Source organism: Cygnus atratus, chromosome 2 (assembly GCF_013377495.2).
Source record: "Cygnus atratus isolate AKBS03 ecotype Queensland, Australia chromosome 2, CAtr_DNAZoo_HiC_assembly, whole genome shotgun sequence".
NCBI lineage: Eukaryota > Metazoa > Chordata > Aves > Anseriformes > Anatidae > Cygnus > Cygnus atratus.
In genome coordinates, this window is record NC_066363.1 from 62497970 (window position 1) to 62517960 (window position 19991).

Below are 19991 nucleotides of genomic sequence, written 5' to 3' on the forward strand. Positions count from 1 at the left end.
GCTGTGGATGAGCAAAGCATAAGCTAATTGCAAATGCAATTTTCTTCTATGGCTGTTGGAGTTCCTTTTCCCTCCGATAACTACAGAGGGTCTTCATGAGTCAAAGGCAGTGACTTTGCCCAGAGGAGTGACATCTTGCCCAGAGGAGGGTGGGGGGAAAAAAAAAAAAAAAGAAAAAGCTGTGGTCTCTCCAGAGATTACAGAGAAAAATAAGGGAGACTAACCCCTCATCTTACAGGATCCTAAGGTTTTTGTGGATCTCTCACTCTGTTTTTGAACAGCTTTATTCCTGTATTTGTTCCAAAAGAAAGCAAGGCTTCGTATTTTTTCTGGTTCTTCATAGTTTCTTTGTCCCATGAGAGTAGCAGGCATTTCTTCCTCTAGTTCCTTTAAGGGCAAGCTTTGCAATGGCGTTATTTCCTTTGGGAAACTGTTTTTCTTTTATATTTTCCCTTAGGGTTTTTCCATTTAAAGAAGAGTGTAATGTTTGGTTCATATTCTCATTACACATTGGGTTTTCTTTAGTACTTCTTCCCACAGGAATGGTGCTTAGTAATTCTCTCCAGTCCTATCATTTAACAAAGCATCAGCTGTCTGCTTTCTTACGTGGTATATTGAGCTCATTAAGTTTTTTCTGCACCTGATACAAAGATTTATCTACTTATGTATTTCATCATTTATTAATTTTTGACATGTTGATCAGCATTGCTATGAGGACATTAGTTACAGAGAACCTATCCATGCAATTTGACTTCTGCTGTGGACACCCACATTGTGAATCTTGAATACCATCCTTCTCTACAGTTCCCTAATCAGACTCCAAGGCAGTTTTGGTAAAGGTGGAGGCAAGCACTGGAGATTGTCCTGAAAAAGTTATGAATAGGAGCTGAAATAGGGAAATGTTTTTCCTCAGGTTCTTACCATTTCATTCACTTTAAATTCCGCCATCACTCCCAAGGAATGCTTCTCATTTTTTCTCAGCAGACACTAAAGGAAGAGAGGGTTGCTACTCTTTCAGAGGATGTAACTGTATCTTTTAGGTCATGTTTCTGAGCTCCACCAACTTGAAACATCAGAGTGAATTTGTTCTGAAATTTGGCCAATTTATGTAGTCATCCTTTCAGACAAAACGTTTATCTAGATTTTTGGTCCACAGTGTGGCTAGAATATATGCTACCCAGATGTGTTTTCCTAACTTTATGCAATAGAATAAAGCAAACATAAATACCCTTTTGAATACATCTTGTTATGACCAGTAATGGATGAAACTAAGTTAAAACTATTAGATTTGACTGAACCAGAGCATGAACTTCAGCTGTATTACATCAGGGAACAAGATAAGTGTTTAAATTGAGCTTTTTTTTTTTTTTTTTGAAAGGAAAATCTTATTAGGAAGCCTATCTTGGCCAAAATCAGTAAGACCATTTGTTGCTAATTTAGTGGGGTGTGTTTGCGTGTGGTTATATATTAGCCTTGAAAAATGATCTCTTTCCTCTTCTACATAATAGAGGGTACTATTGGTTAATCCAAATATTATGCATTAGAACTTTTGCTCATATGGTGAGGAGATTATTTTTTTCCTAGATTTAAAACAGAGAAGGATGCAAGGTCTATCATCACATTTCAGACACCGAAGCACACGCACCTGACACTCGCTCTTTCCTCTGCTCTCCTACAGCCCCAGTGGGAATCTTAGTCTAGGTCAGTAGGATTTTAAAATGACCTTATGCATCTTTTGTTCCACGTCCTTGACAGACTCAGTTGCCTGTTAGAATAAAGGAGAAGTCAAGGACTGAGAAATTTGCATATGGAAGGTTGCAATATTAAATGTGTTAATTTCAGTGCATTTGATGGTAGGCTGTTTTATGCTTTTTTTTCTTCCTCCAAAGAAATGGCTCTCTTCTAGGAAGTAGTGCTGAATTAAACTTTGAACCTTTCTGAGGTACCTCAAAAGCTCTTTTGAAGGTGAGAGAGATTGTTCCCCCCTTTTAAGGCCTAGGTGACCTGAACTGTCTTGCTTTTCTGTAGTATACCAGGGTATGTAGATAGTGAGGCTAGGTAAACAATGTTTTTATCTCCAAAAAGTGGCAAGTTTGTCAAACAGGTGTTCTTTCAGTGGAGAATTGGCGCTAAGCTGATATTGGAACGAATTTCCTTTATCTGTTTGTAAGCTCTTCTATTTTTGACCTATTTTAAGGAAAAGTGGAAGAACGTAGGATATGAGTACAGTTAGCTGATGCTCTGCTGAAAATAATTCTGAAAATTTCCAAAAACCTGGGTGAAAGATGTTTGCTTGTACTATCAACTTTGAACAGTTAATAACATTTCTCAAAGATTAAGAGATTATAAATGTCATTAAATACTGTATTGGGAACTGAATATTAGGGTTCCATATAACCTTAAATATATTTAGAGGTGCAATGGGAGAATGACACAGAAATGGTATGATGAATTATAAAGCTCTAGTCCTGCAAATATGTATGTGCATATATAATGCTGACACTTTTTTTGTTGGACACCAATCTATAGCCTGTGGTGAGACATTCCATTAGAATAATACTGTTGTAAAGTCACTTTTACATATTAAAATAATTACTAGCTTTGCAACTTGTCTTAATTTGAATGTAAGATAAGCCAATTTGTGGGATGAGCATTTGCTTGTTTTATTTATTTATTTTTTAACTCCTAGATTTCAGTGGCACTGTTTATTGTGTGGCTAGAGGCAGGTGTGCATATAAAGAAAAATGATTTTCTTCCTGTAGGCTTTGTTCCTGTGAATTAGCGGGGTATTTTAGGTGGGAATGTTCTTAATTCCTCAGTTTGACAAGAGTTAGAAAGAATGTGCGGTTCCAGGTGTGCAGAAGAATGGGCATCATTTGATTGGCCGTTATCCACAGCACAATGAATTCGGTGACCTAAAACTGTGTTATTTTGACAGCCACCTGGACAGCTGACATTGAATGGACCATAATGTTACTTCACATGGTTCCTTTTTTCTCTTTTCTTTCTTTTCTTATGTAGATGGAGGATTTTAGGGATATGATAACCACTTTGTTTCTTTGTTACTCATCCAAGTAACTACCATCTGTTTGGCCTGACGGTAAGGTACTTTTTGTCCATTGATACTCATTCCCAGTCTTGATACCTGAAAATGAAATCTACATCACTAAAAATTATTGTACATTTATGGAAATAACTACTGGCATAGGACTCAAATATTGTATGAAATGGGATGCATCTCAGAAGATCACAGAAGTTAATTTCTGGGTATTGTGGAGCAAGCATTATTGTGGTCTGTGCTATGCTTCATCTGTGGAGGAACGTAAGAATCTAGTGTGTCTGAAGCTTACTATTTCGGCACGTTGCACACACACTAAATTTTTGCTTTCACTAAAAGTCTGTTTTGAAATGATCTTTTTTTTTTTCTAGTAAATGACTCCAGTCCTATTGAATTCTGTTCAAGTTTAATACAGATCGTTCTTTGGCCTGAGTTTTACAAAACACGAACTTTATTGTAATGTTCCTATGTTTTGAAATGGTTGTGCTTCTTTCAGAACAATAACAAAAAGTAGAATAAAGTACAGAAAATTTTTAATTCAAAGACAAGGTATTCAGACAAGTGATTCGCATGTTTTGGGACCTTTGCACTTTGACTTGAGAAGCTTGTTTTATCTCCAAACGTTCTATGTGGCACATGTTATCAAGATTGTGCTAAAAGAGAAATCCTATAAAGTGTCTCAAAATAGAAAATAATTTGTGTTATTGAGCAATGTCATGAAATTAGTGTTGTAGTTAAGAGTTTGAGCTTCTAATTAGCCCACCATCCTTTTCCTTTGATTGCTATGTTTAGAATTGGTTTCCAGTGTAGTCTTATATTTTAATCATTCTGAGTCTCACTGTTATTTCTAGGCACTGTGATAGCAACTGCAATATTTTCTGATCACTTTAAATTATATGTGAGCCTACCTGGATGGGGAATTTTGGAAACTTCCTCAGGTTTTTCAGTATAAAGCAGAAGTGCCAAAATCAGAAGTGGGATTGTGTGGGAAAATATAATGTATTGTAATTTAGCTTGGTATTTCACTGTCTTGACAGGCTTGATGATTTGTTTGCTATTAATACTTTTATCTTTAAAGGTGTTGAGAACATAATTTGCTGGAATTGCTTTGCATTTGTCTATACAAATAGAAAAATATCTATATTATGTGTTAATTGGATTTGTTTTTATTAATCTTTCTAAGATTTGTCAACAGCAGGTTTCTTGTTTTTAATTTTTACAATAAAACATAAGCGTGAGGCAAACCTGATTTAGGAGAGAGATACTTGATTTACTGTGTTGCTTAGACAAGCAACGACAATTTCTGGATTTATTCAAAATTATTGTATTATCTAGATTTCTAAAACTTCTTTGATATCTAAGATTCCGCAAACTTTTTTTTCCTCTGGGTGTATGTGGCTAATCATGCTGAGTAGTAGTCCCCTTTAAAAGGATGAAATCCTGCCCTTACTAGATCAATGCAGCATTCCCACTAGCCTTAGTAAGCTTTGATTTTGTCCACTGAGCTTCACTGTATGTGAATTTTTGCAGAAGTAGGACCTAATGGGTCTCTTTTGATTTCCTGGCCATCCACAGGTCCCATTGGACTGAAATAAAATGAAAAACTTGCAGGCAGAGGCCCTTGTTAGTTTTTTTTTAAACCATTTGCTTTGGTTCACAGCTTATTTTAATATACTAAACATGAGGTTTTGCTGTGTAAAGTTTGTTTCTTTGTTGTAAAATATTTTTTTAATCTTTACTTAATACCATATATTTGGTGATACAAACCAAGCTCTCCATCTCTCTATCTCCATTTAGCTAATGCTTGGCTGTATTTTTTTTAATACACTGCTGCCAGTTCAACCACAGCTTCTCAGTGAAACTCTCTTCAATGTTCATTGACTATCAGTGATTCTTTGACATATCTGTGTGTTATTTGGCACATCGCTATGCTTAAATGGAACTTTTGTTTTGAAGGGGTAAGTAAAGGATGCATTGTAACTCATTGGCTTCTTGGGGTTTTGAGTAATTTGTACCAGATGATATTTTGCTCAAATAAGCTACTAATTTTATAACTCCCCTTCTAAATTTGGATTTACAGTGTAGAATTGGCTTCTAAATGTGTTGGAAAGTATCATATACATTTTGGAATATGCTATGTTTATAGCATTCCTTCATGAAATATTTTTTTTCCCCATCTGAAAAAATGGGCTGCAATATTTACCTGTGGATAGACTACCAGGAACAGGTGAGGTGTTAGGTATTTAAATAGTTTTTTTCTGTGTTCTTATAAACCATACTAATTTATCTGGCTTTTAAAGCACTAAACCCCTTTTAAAAAAATCAAGCAAAGAGAGAAAAATCAAGTAATCAAGTTTAAATACTTTAGTAATTAAACTTAATTTAGGCAGAAGAAATACTGGAATTCTTCTTTTCTGTTACTGTGGATTTAAACAAGGAAGCTTAGATAACGATGGGTAGCAGTATAAAATGCTAAGTGCTTAAATAAAACCTGTAAACTGGCAAAAGTGATGCAACAAAGTGATGTATTGTTAATATAGAAAATTTTTCAACATTAATTTTTATATGAAGAGCAACATGTTTAGTCCCAGGGGAATATGAATATGCTCTATTTAATTAGATCGTAACCTTCTCTAATGTAGAGGTAACCAAGTCTTCCTTCATGCTTGGATTTTGCTAGCAATGCTTGTCTAGATACTTTATCCAGTAAAAATAGAGATTTCCTGTGGAGTAAGGTGTTATTGATTCATCAGGGTTTTAATTTGTTTTTAAACGTATTAACAATCAAGTACCTTTTTTTTTACTGTACTCAGGTGGCTGGGGTTGTGAACCCACCAAATGTTTTGCAATAAACTTCAGAAAACTTTCTGGTAAAAATGGAGTATACTGGTACAGATAAAAGCTGGGGAAATATAAACTTGTGAAGACAAAATTATAGTCTGTCTTACTGAGTTTTCTAAAGAGGAAAAAAAGAAGGTTAAAGTCTTTTTTCCTATTTTGAATTGTCCACAGTCATACAGTTATGTCTTTGCATAGTTGAAAAGATAGCTTCTTTATGTCCTTATTAACATCATTGTCACCAATTCCTAAAATGAGGTATTATATCTCAGCTTTATTATATGTGAAGACTCAAAAGAGGACTCTGAATATAAACAGTACATGCATTTGGCTTTCAAAGAATGTTTGAGTTGTCTTAATCTGTAACCTGTGTTGTGCTTGTAGATGATACTGCTACTTGGCAGGTTCCAGGTAAGAAAAAGGTTCGGTAGAGCTGTTAGTGATAATTCTGTTGGAGATTTAACATAGAAGGAAACAACAAACACACACAAATAACAACAAACAACTTCCCCTGCAATCTTGAGTATTTAATTAACATGAGTTATAGTTTCCAGATCACTGTAGTAACTACTTGTGATGATCAGTAATTTCATGCTCATTTTGCAGGGTAGCTGAGTGCATCCAGATAACTAGCCATGGCTCATAATGTACCTCTTTCATCTCTCTACTCTCTTTGCAGATCAGGGTTGCTGGGCTTCACTTGGAAGTCCAATATTTGGTGCCTATGTGAACTGATGCTTTGTTGTCATCATGGTGGGGCTAAGTCACAGTTTCAAAAACTTTGGTCATGGTTAGTGCTAGCAGGGACATTCATATCTGTGTGGGATAATTGTGGTCTGAGGTACTCGATCCTAATGCACACTCTGACATACGCACTGCGGTGCTGTGGGAATGCTGCAATGGTAAAGTGCTCCCTTGTGGGAGTGACATGGTTATTCCTTCTGGTGACAGAGTGCTTGATAAAGATCACTGTCTGACATAGATATCTTTGCCTGCATTCCGTAAAGCTTTGGTCACTTGTCAAAAGCTGCGTGCACAATGCTCATTGAGTGAGATGGTCTGCTAATCAGCACTTGGTTACTTTGTAAACTGCTGTGAGAATTGCCTGCAAGAAAATAGTTTTCTCCCAGAATAAGGGATATTCAGGATTTTATTAATTAAACTGATGTGATTGCTATCATGTTGTCGTATCCATTCTAAAGGTTTGCTTTGCTGGTGCCTTAGCTTTGGTATATGACTGCTTAACATCTGGTAACAAAAGGGCTTGTAAGAGGGGAAAAAAAAAGAGGACTTTAAATGCTGGCTTGTTCCATGTGAACTAAGATATGTGATGGAGACCTCTTAAAACCACAAGACAAATATTCTGTTAGGTCTTGTTTTAGTTTTAGCTGCTGAATTTTATTTCCTTTTTCTTTTTTTTTTAATAAAAAAAAAGTACCTAGAAAACGGTGTAGTAGAATAGTACTAAATGTCCAGTTACAATAGGAATATCCAAGTAGTCATCTTGGGAATTCAGCTTTGGTTTTTATGCATTATATGCATTGAAGTCTTATTTTATGAGGATCTACTTTTATTTAAAAAATAGTTGGAAGAGGTTGGATCAATTATGTACCTTATAATAAATAATTCCATATTAAATTTAGAACAATTGTCAGAAGAGACCAGTGAGCTTGTGATCACTGTTTTTGCTTGAATAACTCTTCCTTACTACAAAATAACCTTCTTCTAAAGCTAGATATAGAAGCTTTAATATAGTTATGGATTAGTTTACTGTGGATTAGTTTACTACATGGTAATTGTGTTGATAATTCATCACCCCTGTGTCAATTTCAAAATAATTACACTTTTGGTGCTATTTTTCCTGTTTTAACAAATTTTGCATAGAAGACCCTCCTCAGTACGATGTATGAAATGTAAAGATATCCTGTTTTCCTTAAATGCCAAATCTCTGCTGTCTTCAAACCTGATTTCTGCTGAAAATGCTGAAGATGCTTCAAATTTGCTAGAAGCTGAACCCTGTGAGATAGAAATAAATGAGAATAAGAGCAGTTGGCTAAAGCTTCACCAGTGGTGAACAGTTATGTTTTTCTTGGCTGTTTTCAAAAAGAAAAACAAATTGTCAGTCATATTTCCTGTTCTCCATTTTGAAATCTGGCATAAAACCTGTGAGAGTCTTCAGTCCCTATGGTGTTCAGGTCTCCAAGAAAATATACTACCCACTCAAAAGAAAATTGTGTGAAACGTCATGCTCATTTCTTACCCTTTACTTTTTTTTTTTTTTTTTTTTTTTTTTAAGTTTTCTTAGATTTCAGAGCCAGCTAATAAGGCCTTTTGTATTTTTGGAATTGTATTTCTATATATATATATTTTTTCATATTATTGGAATGATTGTGGGAGAGTTATGTTCATTATTGCTTCAAGGAACTTGTCTGTATATAAAAGAGGGGGTATGTTGCAAGACTTTTTCAAATGGGATTACTAATTTTGAAGAGTTACTGCTGGATGTTAAACACTGCACTAATATTGGATTAATTTATTTATTTGAAAAACTTGAATCACCATTCAATTTAATTTAAACTTTGCAAATGCTTTGTCATCTTATAAGGTTGTCTTAGCAATGAAATAAGAATGGAAAGAAGTCCTTCTGCTTGAGCACTTTATGCTGAAAACATGAGAAATGCTCTGCACTTGGAAGTTACTGTAATTGAATCTTGCTAATAGCGTTGGTGGGTGAAGTTCTCAAGAGCTCATAGAAAGGCTTCTGGATTTCAGGCCTACCTTTTTCCAACTGTGAATATGAAATTTAATAAAAATATTTTAAAAGTATGATGTTAATTTAGGGACTAGTTCTTGCCTAGTTCTCTCTTTCCATTTAACAGCATACTTCTATTAATAACTTTTTAACTGTCCTTTGCTGTAGATGGTTGTATTGAAACAGAGTGAGAATTTGGTAAGAAAAATTTAAGCAAAAAAGGGTGCAAATGAAAAACAACTTTTGATCAGTTGTAAAGATATATATTAAATACTGTACTTTCAAGACATTTTTATACCTCTTAGGTCTTTTTTTTTTTCAGCCACCTTTCAATCTTTCCGTACTTTAAGAAAGAAGTTTGTCTTTTAGCTTTTTAGCTTTCTTTTTGTTTGACAACTTTGTGTTTTTAAGAAAAAAGGAAAAGGAAAAAGTCTATTAAGCAATGATAGGGCTTATGCAATATAGACAGACTTGTTACTTGATAATTTTTAGTTGGACTAAAATCTTTGCCATTAAATTACAGTTGGGACCACCAATTGCAATATATTTCTATACCTAACCCATGAAGAAGTGAGACACACAGGGAGAGATTTCCTTTCCCCTTTCCCTTTCTTTCTTTTTTTCTTTTTATTTTTAATAGATCTATTTACAAAGATAATAAAATAAATGTTAACTAAACAGATTGAACTGTAAAAATTCATGCCAAAGATATTTTTTGACAGTTGTTCTTTCTGGTGTGTATGGTGTTTTTTTTTTGTTTGTTTGTTTTTTTATGAAGCTGCTTTGAAAACAACTTAGGTTTTTTTTTTGTATTAGGTGTTGTTTGGGAGTACTGGGACATATTTGTTTTATAGCCTATCAAAAGGTGAGCATCTCCTTTGTTTATAATTACTAAAATAGAAAGAAAGCAAATTCTGAAGACTACCTGAAGTAAAACACCGTGTAGTAACTTTTATTTATGCTTTTGAGGTATACAGTACAATATAAGTTTTAAGTGTAGGACAGAGTGAGAGATGATCTGGGAATTCATGAGTGACTCAGTCTAGAAGGTATCCTTTTCCTCTTGTGTTAGCGGTGTTCAGGTAGTTGTCACACAAGCATAATGATATTTGCCTTTAGCCTTACTGATATTAGCTGAGTTTTATCCAAAAGGAGGATACATTTAGCTTGCCTTTATTCCAAATTCCAAGAATTCTGAATTTATTGTTCAGAGATTGTCTGCTCTTGCTGTTTGTCTTCTGTGGAAGATTGAGCTGATTAATGCACACAATTAACGGTTACAGTGATCAGTTACAACTTCATGTAGGGTACTGTGCAGTGGTGCATTTGTCACACGGCTTTGTCACCCTTAACTGCTGAAAAGCAAGCATACTGTGGAACTGCACCTCATCTAGAACATGAGGTAGACAGAGCACCAGGTTTTTCATCTGAGCAAAAATAATGCAGGCATGTTTGCATCAGGTGACTCATGGCTGTGATACTATTGCTTTCCTTCAAGCGATGTATGTTACATGGTTTTTCACTGTTAGGGATTAATTTCCCACTTCACCTAAGTATGGCTAGGTGGTATTTTGTTTTCCCTTCTTGTTATTCAGCTCTGATTTATGTAGTGTTTGGATTCATAAGTGTCCTGTGGGTTCTCCATTTTATTTGGAAATGCTACATTTTACAATCCAAAACAAAAGCTATCAACACATTTTGTTTGAAATGCCTCATATTTATAGTTCCCTGAAATTCTCTGTTGCCTTTATCTTCCCAGTCACATGGGAACTTTGAGGGAACACACACATCTCTAATGCCAGTGTTGCAGATTTAAAAATAGTTGTCCTCCACCAAATGCTAACAGCTGGTTGGCTTCGTTTCCAGGCTGAGATTGCATTGTATAGTATTTTCATTTTCTTACTGTTGCCAAATGTTAATGGATCCAGCTCTGCAAATTTTACTATGTAAATTCTGTTGTAATACTAATTAAATATAATAATAATAATAATGTAATACTAATTAAAATTTAACTGCATTTATGAGGCCTTTCGCAACTCCAGTCAAGCACATACTACTTCATTTTGCAGATAAATAAAAAGGGGAAAGTGGTTCAGGGGAAGTGTTTTGTGTTGATTTAAATGACAGCAAAGATAATGCGTATTGCTGCTAGCCATTATTTGGGCAACGCTAAGATCTGGTGTCATTCAAGAGAACAGGTCTCTTAAGTTGTGCTCCCACCCTTGGACAAGCCACTAACCCTTGTTCCTTTCCTTTAGTTGAAGTAATTCAGTACAAGTACCCTGGCAAATCCATTGTTGACATATTGAAATTATAGCAATTGAATATTGAAATCACTTTCGTCTTTGCTTTTCACTAGTGACAAAAATGCCTAACCATTGTGTTTCAAGAAAGAAGGGATTCTTAGCAATGTTTTTCAAAAACGTCCTTTTTAACGTCTAAGAGTAGGAAATTGGGGAAGGGGGGCAGGAAACCCACGTGGATGAGCAAGGAACTCATCAACAATATCAAAAGGAAGAGGAAGGTCTATGAAATGTGGAAAAAGGGTCTGTCCTCTTGGGAGGAGTATAGAAGTGTTGTCAGGGCCTGCATGGACGCGATGAGGAAGGCTAAAGCCCACCTAGAGATGAGGCTTGCAAAAGAGATAAAGGATAATAAGAAGGGTCTTTTTAAGTATGTAAACAGTAAAAGGAAGACTAGGGATAATGTGGGTCCCTTGCTGAACGAGGGGGGTGTCCTGGTAATGGGAGATGCCGAGAAGGTGGAGATACTGAATGCTTTCTTTGCTTCAGTCTTTGCTTCAAGGACTAACCCCCCCCCCAAGGATCCCTGGACCCTGGAGGGAGGAGAAAGGGTCTGGGAAATGGAGAGCTCCCCCTGGTTGATGAGGGAGTGGTTCGGGAGCATCTGAGTGGGATCAACGTACGCAAATCCATGGGCCCTGACGGGATGCATCCACGTGTGCTAAGCGAGTTGGCAGAGATGATCACTGAACCACTCTCTATCATCTTTGAAAGGTCCTGGAGAACAGGAGAGGTGCCTGAAGTCTGGAGGATAGACAATGTCACTCCGGTTTTCAAGAAGGGCAAGAAAGAAGATCCGGGAAACTACAGGCCAGTCAGTCTCACCTCTGTCCCTTGAAAGGTGTTGGAACAGCTTGTTCTGGATGCCATCTCCAAGCAATTGGAAGAGAAGAATGTTATGAGGAGAAGTCAGCATGGATTCACCAAGGGGAAGTCGTGCTCATCCAACCTCATTGCCTTCTATGATGGCATCACCAGCTGGGTAGACGGGGGGAGAGCAGTGGATGTCATCTACCTTGATTTTAGCAAGGCTTTCGATACTGTCTCCCACGACATCCTGCTAGAAAAGCTGCGAAAGTGTGGTATAGATGAGTAGACAGTAAGGTGGGTTGAGAACTGGGCTGACTGGCTGAGCTCAAAGGGTGATGATCGGTGGCGCAGAGTCCGGGTGGAGACCTGTGACTAGCGGCGTTCCCCAGGGGTCGGTGCTGGGTCCGGTCCTGTTCAACATCTTCATCGACGACCTTGATGAGGGAATAGTGTCTGCCCTCAGCAAGTACACCGATGACACAAAGCTGGGAGGAGTGACTGACACGCCAGAAGGCTGTGCTGCCATTCAGTGAGACCTGGACCGGCTGGAGAGATGGGCAGGAAGAAACCAAATGAGGTTTAATAAGAGCACGTGTAGAGTCCTGCACCTGGGAAGGAACAACCGGATGTATCAGTACAGGCTGGGGGGAGACCTGTTGGAGAGGAGCTCTGAGGAGAAGGACCTGGGGGTCCTGGTGGATGACAAGTTGACCATGAGCCAGCAGTGTGCCCTGGTGGCCAAGAGGGCCAATTCGATCCTGGCGCGCATTAAAAGGAGTGTGGCCAGCATGTCAAGGGAGGTGATCCTCCCCCTCTACTCTGCCCTGGTCAGGCCTCACCTGGAGTACTGTGGCCAGTTCTGGGCTCCCTGGTACAAAAAGGACAGGGATCTCCTAGAAAGAGTCCAGCAGAGGGCCACAAAGACGATATGGGGCCTGGAGCATCTCACCTATGGGGAAAGGCTGAGAGACCTGGGTCTGTTCAGCCTTGAGAAAAGAAGACTGAGGGGGGATCTTATTCATGTTTATAAATACCTGAGGTGTGGGAGACAGAAGGATTTGGCCAACCTCTTTTCACTGGTTTGTGGGGACAGGACAAGGGGCAATGGCCATGAAATGGAGCACAGGAAGTTCCGCACCAATATGCAAAAGAACTTCACGGTGAGGGTGACGGAGCAATGGAACAGGCTGTCCAGGGAGGTTGTGGAGTCTCCCTCTCTGGAGATATTCAAGACCCCTCTGGACGCCTACCTGGGCAGCCTGCTCTAAGGAACCTGCTTTGGCAGGGGGGTTGGACCTGATGACCTCTTGAGGTCCCTTCCAACCCCTTCAATTCTGTGATTCTGTGGTTCATAATGCTGTGAGTGGACAGTATTATCTACAATGACGTTATTTCTGAAATGAGTAAAATGTCATATTACAGCTTTTCTGCTTTTCCCACCATCTTGAAGTACTCAGTCAAACTATCCTACCATCTTACAAGAGATGAATCTGCCATTTTACTTTATTTTAAAAATTCTTTCAAAATCTATGGCAGTTATGTTAAAGCAGTATTGCTGTCATAAACATGATCCATAGTGTTTACTTTTTGGCATAAATGCTGAAACAACTAGTGCAAAACATGGAGAGATCTGGGAATTAATAAAGTTACAGATGGCTATCATGTGGAAATAATAATATATTGCATTTTTAGTGGAATAAAATCAATGTATTGCTTTTGATTAGTACAGTAGGCTTGCTGGTCATACAGGGATTAGTGTTGTGTGGTATAAACCTGAAAGTTAGTTGGTTATCCTGTGTTATGTGGCATGATGAGGATCAATTTCAGGAATGCCTTAAGAATACACACTAAACAGAATCCTTTCTACATTGGTTGCAGTACTAGATAGATAAATTATATTGCCATCTGTACTTGAAATTACCTTGGGTATGCAAAGGAAAAATCTAGATAAATGATAACTCACTTAATACTCTGTGGTTTTTGTTTATGGAAGACAGAATTCCTCAGGATATTCTACAGAAAAAAGAAGAGTGTGCCAAATGTAATTTCAGTGTTGAGTGTTCATGGATGGTAAAAATTATACTTAACAGAAGTTTGTAATTTTTGCAGGTAATAGCTCTAGCAGATGCAGCAGAAAAAAATCAAGCCAATATGTTCCAGGCATTCACAAAGTTGAAAAGTGCCACCCATCTGGTGATTATGCTGATCAGTCTGTGGCAGAAACTCAATGCTGACCAAATTGCTATTATGGAAGCTGCATTTTTGCCATTAGCAGAAGATACACAAGAGCTGGTAAGAATCTCTAAGAATTACTTGAAAAATGCATATTTAAAAGAGTTTAAGAGCTTAAATTTACATGTTTGTCTGTGCTCTTTGTTGAAGATGGTTCTTTGAAGTGATCAAGTAGGTGTGTAATGCAACCTGTACGATTTCACAGCGAATTAGAAAAGTAGAACTAAGTAACAGAATGGTTCATGAGAAGATAGTCTAGAATCATAGAACACCTTGCTTAATGGTGCAGTCACAGCCACACCACAGATGCTTGCGCTTGCTGATGGCCCTGGCCAGCCATAAAATGTCTGTTGCTCTCTGAATGCACTCATTCAGCTTGCAGCCTCATGTCCCAGCCTCACATCTCACTGTCATGTTGCAGCCTCATTGTTGCTGCCTCATCTCCCAGCCTCAAGTACCAACATCATATCCCAGCATCTGTTTTGGGTTTATGTGGCAACATTTCAGTAGTGTGGGGGCCACATGGGTGACTTCTGTGGTAAGAGACCAAGAGCTGCCCCGTTTCAGAGAAGATCCAGTTCCAGGTGGCTCCAAAAGGGAACCTCTGCTGGCCGAGGCTGGCACTTCCATGCACAGTGGTTGCACTTCCGTGCTAACATATTTAAGAAAGACTCCAAAATGCTGCACACAGCATATGGGTGACAGGACTGAGGAAATGTGAGAGAAACAGCCTTGCAGACACCAAGGTCAGTGAAGGAGGAGGCAGGAGATGCTCCAGGTGCCAGAGCAGAAGTTCCACTACTGGCTATGGAGAGGAACATGGTGAACTAGGCTGTCCACTTGTAGCCTGTGTTATGTGTTAGAGCAGATCTCCGTGTTGCAGCCTGTTGAGGACCAACGCAAGAGTAAGGGGATGCAGCCTGAAGGAGGCTGCAGCATGTGGAGAGCCCATGCAGGATCTGAATTACAGCTGGAAGTGCAGCCCGTGAAGAGCAGCCCATGCTAGAGCAGTCCGCTCCTGAAGGACTGCACCCTGTGGTACAGCTCCTGGGCTGGCACTTCTCAGGCTGGCAGGCATTTGCTTCTGCCCCAGGTTCAGGAGACTTTTTCTGTCAGCCTTTTTCCCGTTAAGGCATGGTTACCTTTATGCCTTCTCCCATTACCCAGGCTTTCCCATTCCCATGATGATTTCCTGTCCCCCAAATGACTTCCCATCCTTGAGTCTCCCACATGTGCCTGCCACCTCTGTCCTCTCTCGGTTACCTGAAGTTGTGGTGTCCTACACCCTCTTATGTCTCATTGGTATAAAAAGAGCCTGATTTTTACACTAAATGTAGCTTCTTTCATCTGAGATGCTTCCTGTACTGTGTGTGATTCTCTTTTCCTAGCGTTCGTGTTGCCTTTTAGTGTTATTTATTTATTTATTTTTTCCTCCTAAAAGGGGTTGGAGCTTTGCTCCAATGTCACATTAACTGATTTTTACTATCATGATGTGTCTTTCTACTACTTGTAATCAGTACTATTATCAGTTATTGCTATATCTTAGTATATAAGTATTAGTATATCACTACAGTGATGAATTTGCTTTCTGGTAGTATCTGTATCCACATAGATAGTAGTAAAGGTAGTATCTATAGTTGCTTAGTATCCATCTTCACACCACAAAATCCCAGAATCTTACAATATCCTGAGTTAGAATGGACACACAAGGATCATTGATTTCAGCTTCCTGGCTCCACACAGGACCACCTAAAATTCAAACCCTATGTCTGAAAGTATTCTCCAAACACTTCTAGAACTCTGACAGACTCAGTGCCATTACTGCTTCCCTGGGGAGCCTGTCCCAGTGCCCAACCACCCTCTCGGTGCAGAACCTTTCCCTAATAACCAGCCTGAGCCTCTGCTGTCGCAGCTCCAGGCCATACCCTTGGGTCCTGTTGCTGTCCCCAGACAGGAGAGCTCAGTGCCTGCCCCTCCATTCCCCTCGTGAGGAAGCTGCAGGCCACCATGAGGCTCAGTCTATTATTCTCTGGGCTGAACAATCCAAGTGATTTCAACTGCTCCTCATACATCTTGCCCTCTAAATCATTCACCATCTTTGTAGCCCTCCTTTGGACACTCTCTAGTAGTTTTATGCCTTTCTCACATTGTGGCACCCAAAACTGCACACTGTTCTGGAGCTGAGGCTGCAATGGTACAGATCAGAGTGGGACAGTCCCTTCCCTCAGCTGGCTAGCAATGCCATGCTTGATGTGCCCCAGGACACGGTTGGCCCTTTTGGCTGGACATGGTTGGCCCTTTTGGCTGCCAGGGCACACCGTTGAGTCAACTTGACATCGACCAAAACCCTCAGATCCTTTTCCATGTGGCTGCTCTCCAGCCTCAAGATGTCTCTGAAAGGCCTCTCTACCCTCAAGGGAGTCAACAGCTTTTTCTAATTTAGTGTTGTATGCAAACTTAATATATATTCACGTCCTGCATCCAGATCATTTATAAGAACATTGAAGGGCACTGCCCCTAAATGGAGCCTTGCTGAACCCCACTAGTGACTGACCACTAATTTGATGTTACTCCATTTACCATAACCCTTTGAGCCTGACCTGTCTTGGACTCAATGATCCTTGTGGGTCCCTTCCAGCTCTTGAGCCAATTGTTCACCTATTGTATTCATCTATCTATGTATTTATCTAGGTGTATGCTGGGCATTTTGTCCAGAAAGATAGTATGAAAAATGGTATTGTAACCTTTGCTGAATTCCAAAAAGATTTCAGATTTACATCAATTGACTTGGTCACCTCGGTAGGTGACCTTGTTATAAAAGGAAATTAAGTTTGCTCAACAGGACGGTCCCCTCGTGATCACGTTGGCTGTGACCAATGACTGTGTTGGCATATATGTGATAGCAGTTAATTCCTATTCAACCAATCCTTCCTTATCAAGCCAAGTAAGATTTTCTTGCTTAAGTTTAGCTTGTCTTAGCTTCTGTCTAGTTGTTAGTACTAACAGAATAATTCTATTTTTTAAAGACACTAATACAAATGCTATGTAATATAAGTACATGCCTGTGTATTCACATGCACACATTCCAATATGATAACCATAATAGACATGTATGCACAGTAATATGGTGTATTGAATCTATTAATTAAGTGTTGGCCATACTTTGTTTTCAGTGTTTTTACACTTGTATATGTAGTGGGTGAAAATGATCAAAATAAAGTACTATATAAAGATAAGTTGCTTTTATTTTCCAAACCATGCATAGATAGTCCTACATTGTGTAGGTATCTTGCAAATTTTTCTCACGTGTAATTGGTATGACTATGTGAGATTATGTGCAAAATCTGGAGAACAGTCTGTATGTGTGTATATACATGTAAAAAGACTGCTGCATTCTGTCTTGATATAAGGTCCCCAGCTCAGCATACTGCTTTAGTGAAATTAAGGAATGTTCTAAACTTATAAGAACTAGAGTCAATGTCCAGTTAGTTTCAAGTATAGTCTTTCCACTGGGTTCTAGATTAAAGTACTTAAACAGTATTTAAATTTACAAGAGAAACAAGCTGTGATGGTGCTTACACTTCTCAATGTTTCTTTTAGGTATTCAAAATTTAAAATATATTGAATAACTGTTTTCATAAATGAATTATGTATACAAATCTAAGTACACTATCTTTACTGCTCTGTGTAGGGTTTTTGCAATGTACAGTGAGTTAAGATTTTAATATGTACCTTGAACACTTAAAATGGTTTATTGTCATTTGGAAAGTCTGTGCGAAGATCTAAGTGAACTTCACATTAGCTACAGTTTCAACTGCGGGGAAAAAAAAGTATGTTTTGGTACTTTACATGATATTGACCCATGATCCTGTCCTAACTGAAACCAGGACAAGCAGGCAAAGCAAAACAGTTTTGATGAGATTTGCTTTGGACTTTTTGGCTCACTTAGACCTGTAAATCAAGCTGCACAACTGGGGTGTATGTATTCTTATGAATAGAATTGCAGGAAGGTTCACATCAATCTCATAAAAGCCCAAACAACCATTATTTGCATGACTCCCTTTTATTTTGCTATCAGACATCACATTGCTTTTTGACACGTTTTGATAAATCATGGGGAAATCTGTTGTGTATCATATAATACAAGATATCACTTTAATATATAACTCAATGTGGTTTCAGTATAGTAGTTCACAATATTCCATATTAAAGCTGTAAGACCCCACATAAATATTGTTAAGATGTGCATCTTGCAGAGCAGCCAGGATGAAAAATGTAAACCAGCAATGACTGGAGGTGGAAATGGGTAATGAAACTTTTACAAAATATTGAAATACATGCCATATTGAAGTTGTTATGGAACCACAGAAATCTGAATGTAATTTAAGAAGTATAATTAAGTAGGGGAGGGAAGAGGGAAATCTGACATACCAACAGTATTTATGGACAGAAGCTCCTAGCTAGTGTTCATGTTTCCTTGCAAGCAGTTGAGTGGAACTGCAGTGAAAGAAAGTACTCTGAAGGATTTTTTTGTTTACCCAAACAATTCTGCACAGTAGTTTGCTGTATTTTTATTTGGATGGAATGTGTTAGAAGACAGTTTGGATGCAGTGTACCTCTCCAGAATATTTTCTGCTTTGTGAACAGTAAACTATGAAAATGTATTTTTTTTTTAACCAAAGGGAAATGTTTAGAATATACTTTTACCGTAAAAAGAAATGCTTCTCTGACCATAACGTCAACATTATTCTCATACATGCCGTTCCTTTTAGAAAAGATTGCATCTTGTTTTCTAGACCTTTCGGCCACTCTGGTTAGATATTTAGCAAATAAAAAGAGGTGTTTTGAGTTCCTATTGTCACTATTTCAAAATAAATTTTCTGTTGCTATAAACTTTTAAGAACATGTAAAATCTCATTTTCTTGTCTACAAAGATAAAGCAAATACTACAAGCTTTCAAAATAGTTGTTTAAAATGAAATCTTGGTCTTTTCTCTTGTATTTAGATGACTTAGATCCTTAGGTTTCTGAAAATACCTTTCTTTTTCCCTTTTTCTTGCATTTTCTAATAGCTTAAATGTAAATTCTGTAACAGATATTTAGTGTCATACATTTTATTTCCAGCAATAAATTTCTAATTAACATCTAAATAGTATTTCTTTGTTTAAACTGACTAAAAGTGTTGCATTTGTTTAATACTGGAAATATGAGGACATTCCCTGTTTGTAAAATTCATGGAAGAATCACTGAAGAGTCAGAAGCACAACATCAGAAATTGCATGAGGTTTCTTGAGTCTTTGCTGTTGTCCGATGAGATAAATAAGGAGCTAATCTGTCAAGGAACTTAGCCGTAGTTTTGTCCCGATCTACTTTGTTACTATTGCAGGACTGAAATTAAACCCATATTCAAAATACAGAAATGTATATTGTCAGTTTCAGAGCATAGTGTTACAATTCCGTGCAAACTACGCTTTAAAAAGTATACCAGTTTAGAGTCCTATGTTGGTTTTATTATCTATTGAAATATCTGACAAAATTGTTTTGGAGACAAAAGAAGTTATGATCACTCTAATAATATTAATGATTTATCAGAAATTTTATTCTACAGTTCTTTTTTCTTAGGAGAGTTGCTGACTGTTTTCCAAGACTAGCATATTTGTCATTAACTTAAAATAGGCGTTGGCAACCATTGGATTACTAAAGGGGTGTTTTTCAGTCATTACCCTTTTACCAAGCTCTGTTATATTGAGGGAGTTTTCAAAAATTAGTTTGTGATGGAGTGTATGTTTACAATCAAAAATCATGTTTGGAAGGGAAGGAATTTATCCAGACTAACTTAAAGCGTTCAAGGAGTTCATGCTACATGATAGTTTTGATATAATAGTTGCATGGTGTTTGGATTGACTGGCTCAGATGTCTGATTATTAAACTATTAATACTTTCTTTGTTTAATATGTTACAAGGAGAGAAAATGTCTGTCAATATTAACATTCTAATTT

At 37.8% G+C, this 19991-nt stretch overlaps 1 protein-coding gene across 6 annotated transcripts in view; it reads left to right on the forward strand.

The window, feature by feature from the left end:
- Positions 1-19991, forward strand: part of BBS9 (Bardet-Biedl syndrome 9) — a 322969-nt gene that overhangs the window by 136404 nt on the left and 166574 nt on the right. For all 6 annotated transcript variants that reach the window (XM_050709143.1, XM_050709144.1, XM_035552560.2 and 3 more), the window contains one exon: positions 13871-14053. In XM_050709143.1, coding sequence (XP_050565100.1) covers positions 13871-14053 — 183 coding nt within the window. The remainder of the gene's footprint in view (positions 1-13870; positions 14054-19991) is intronic.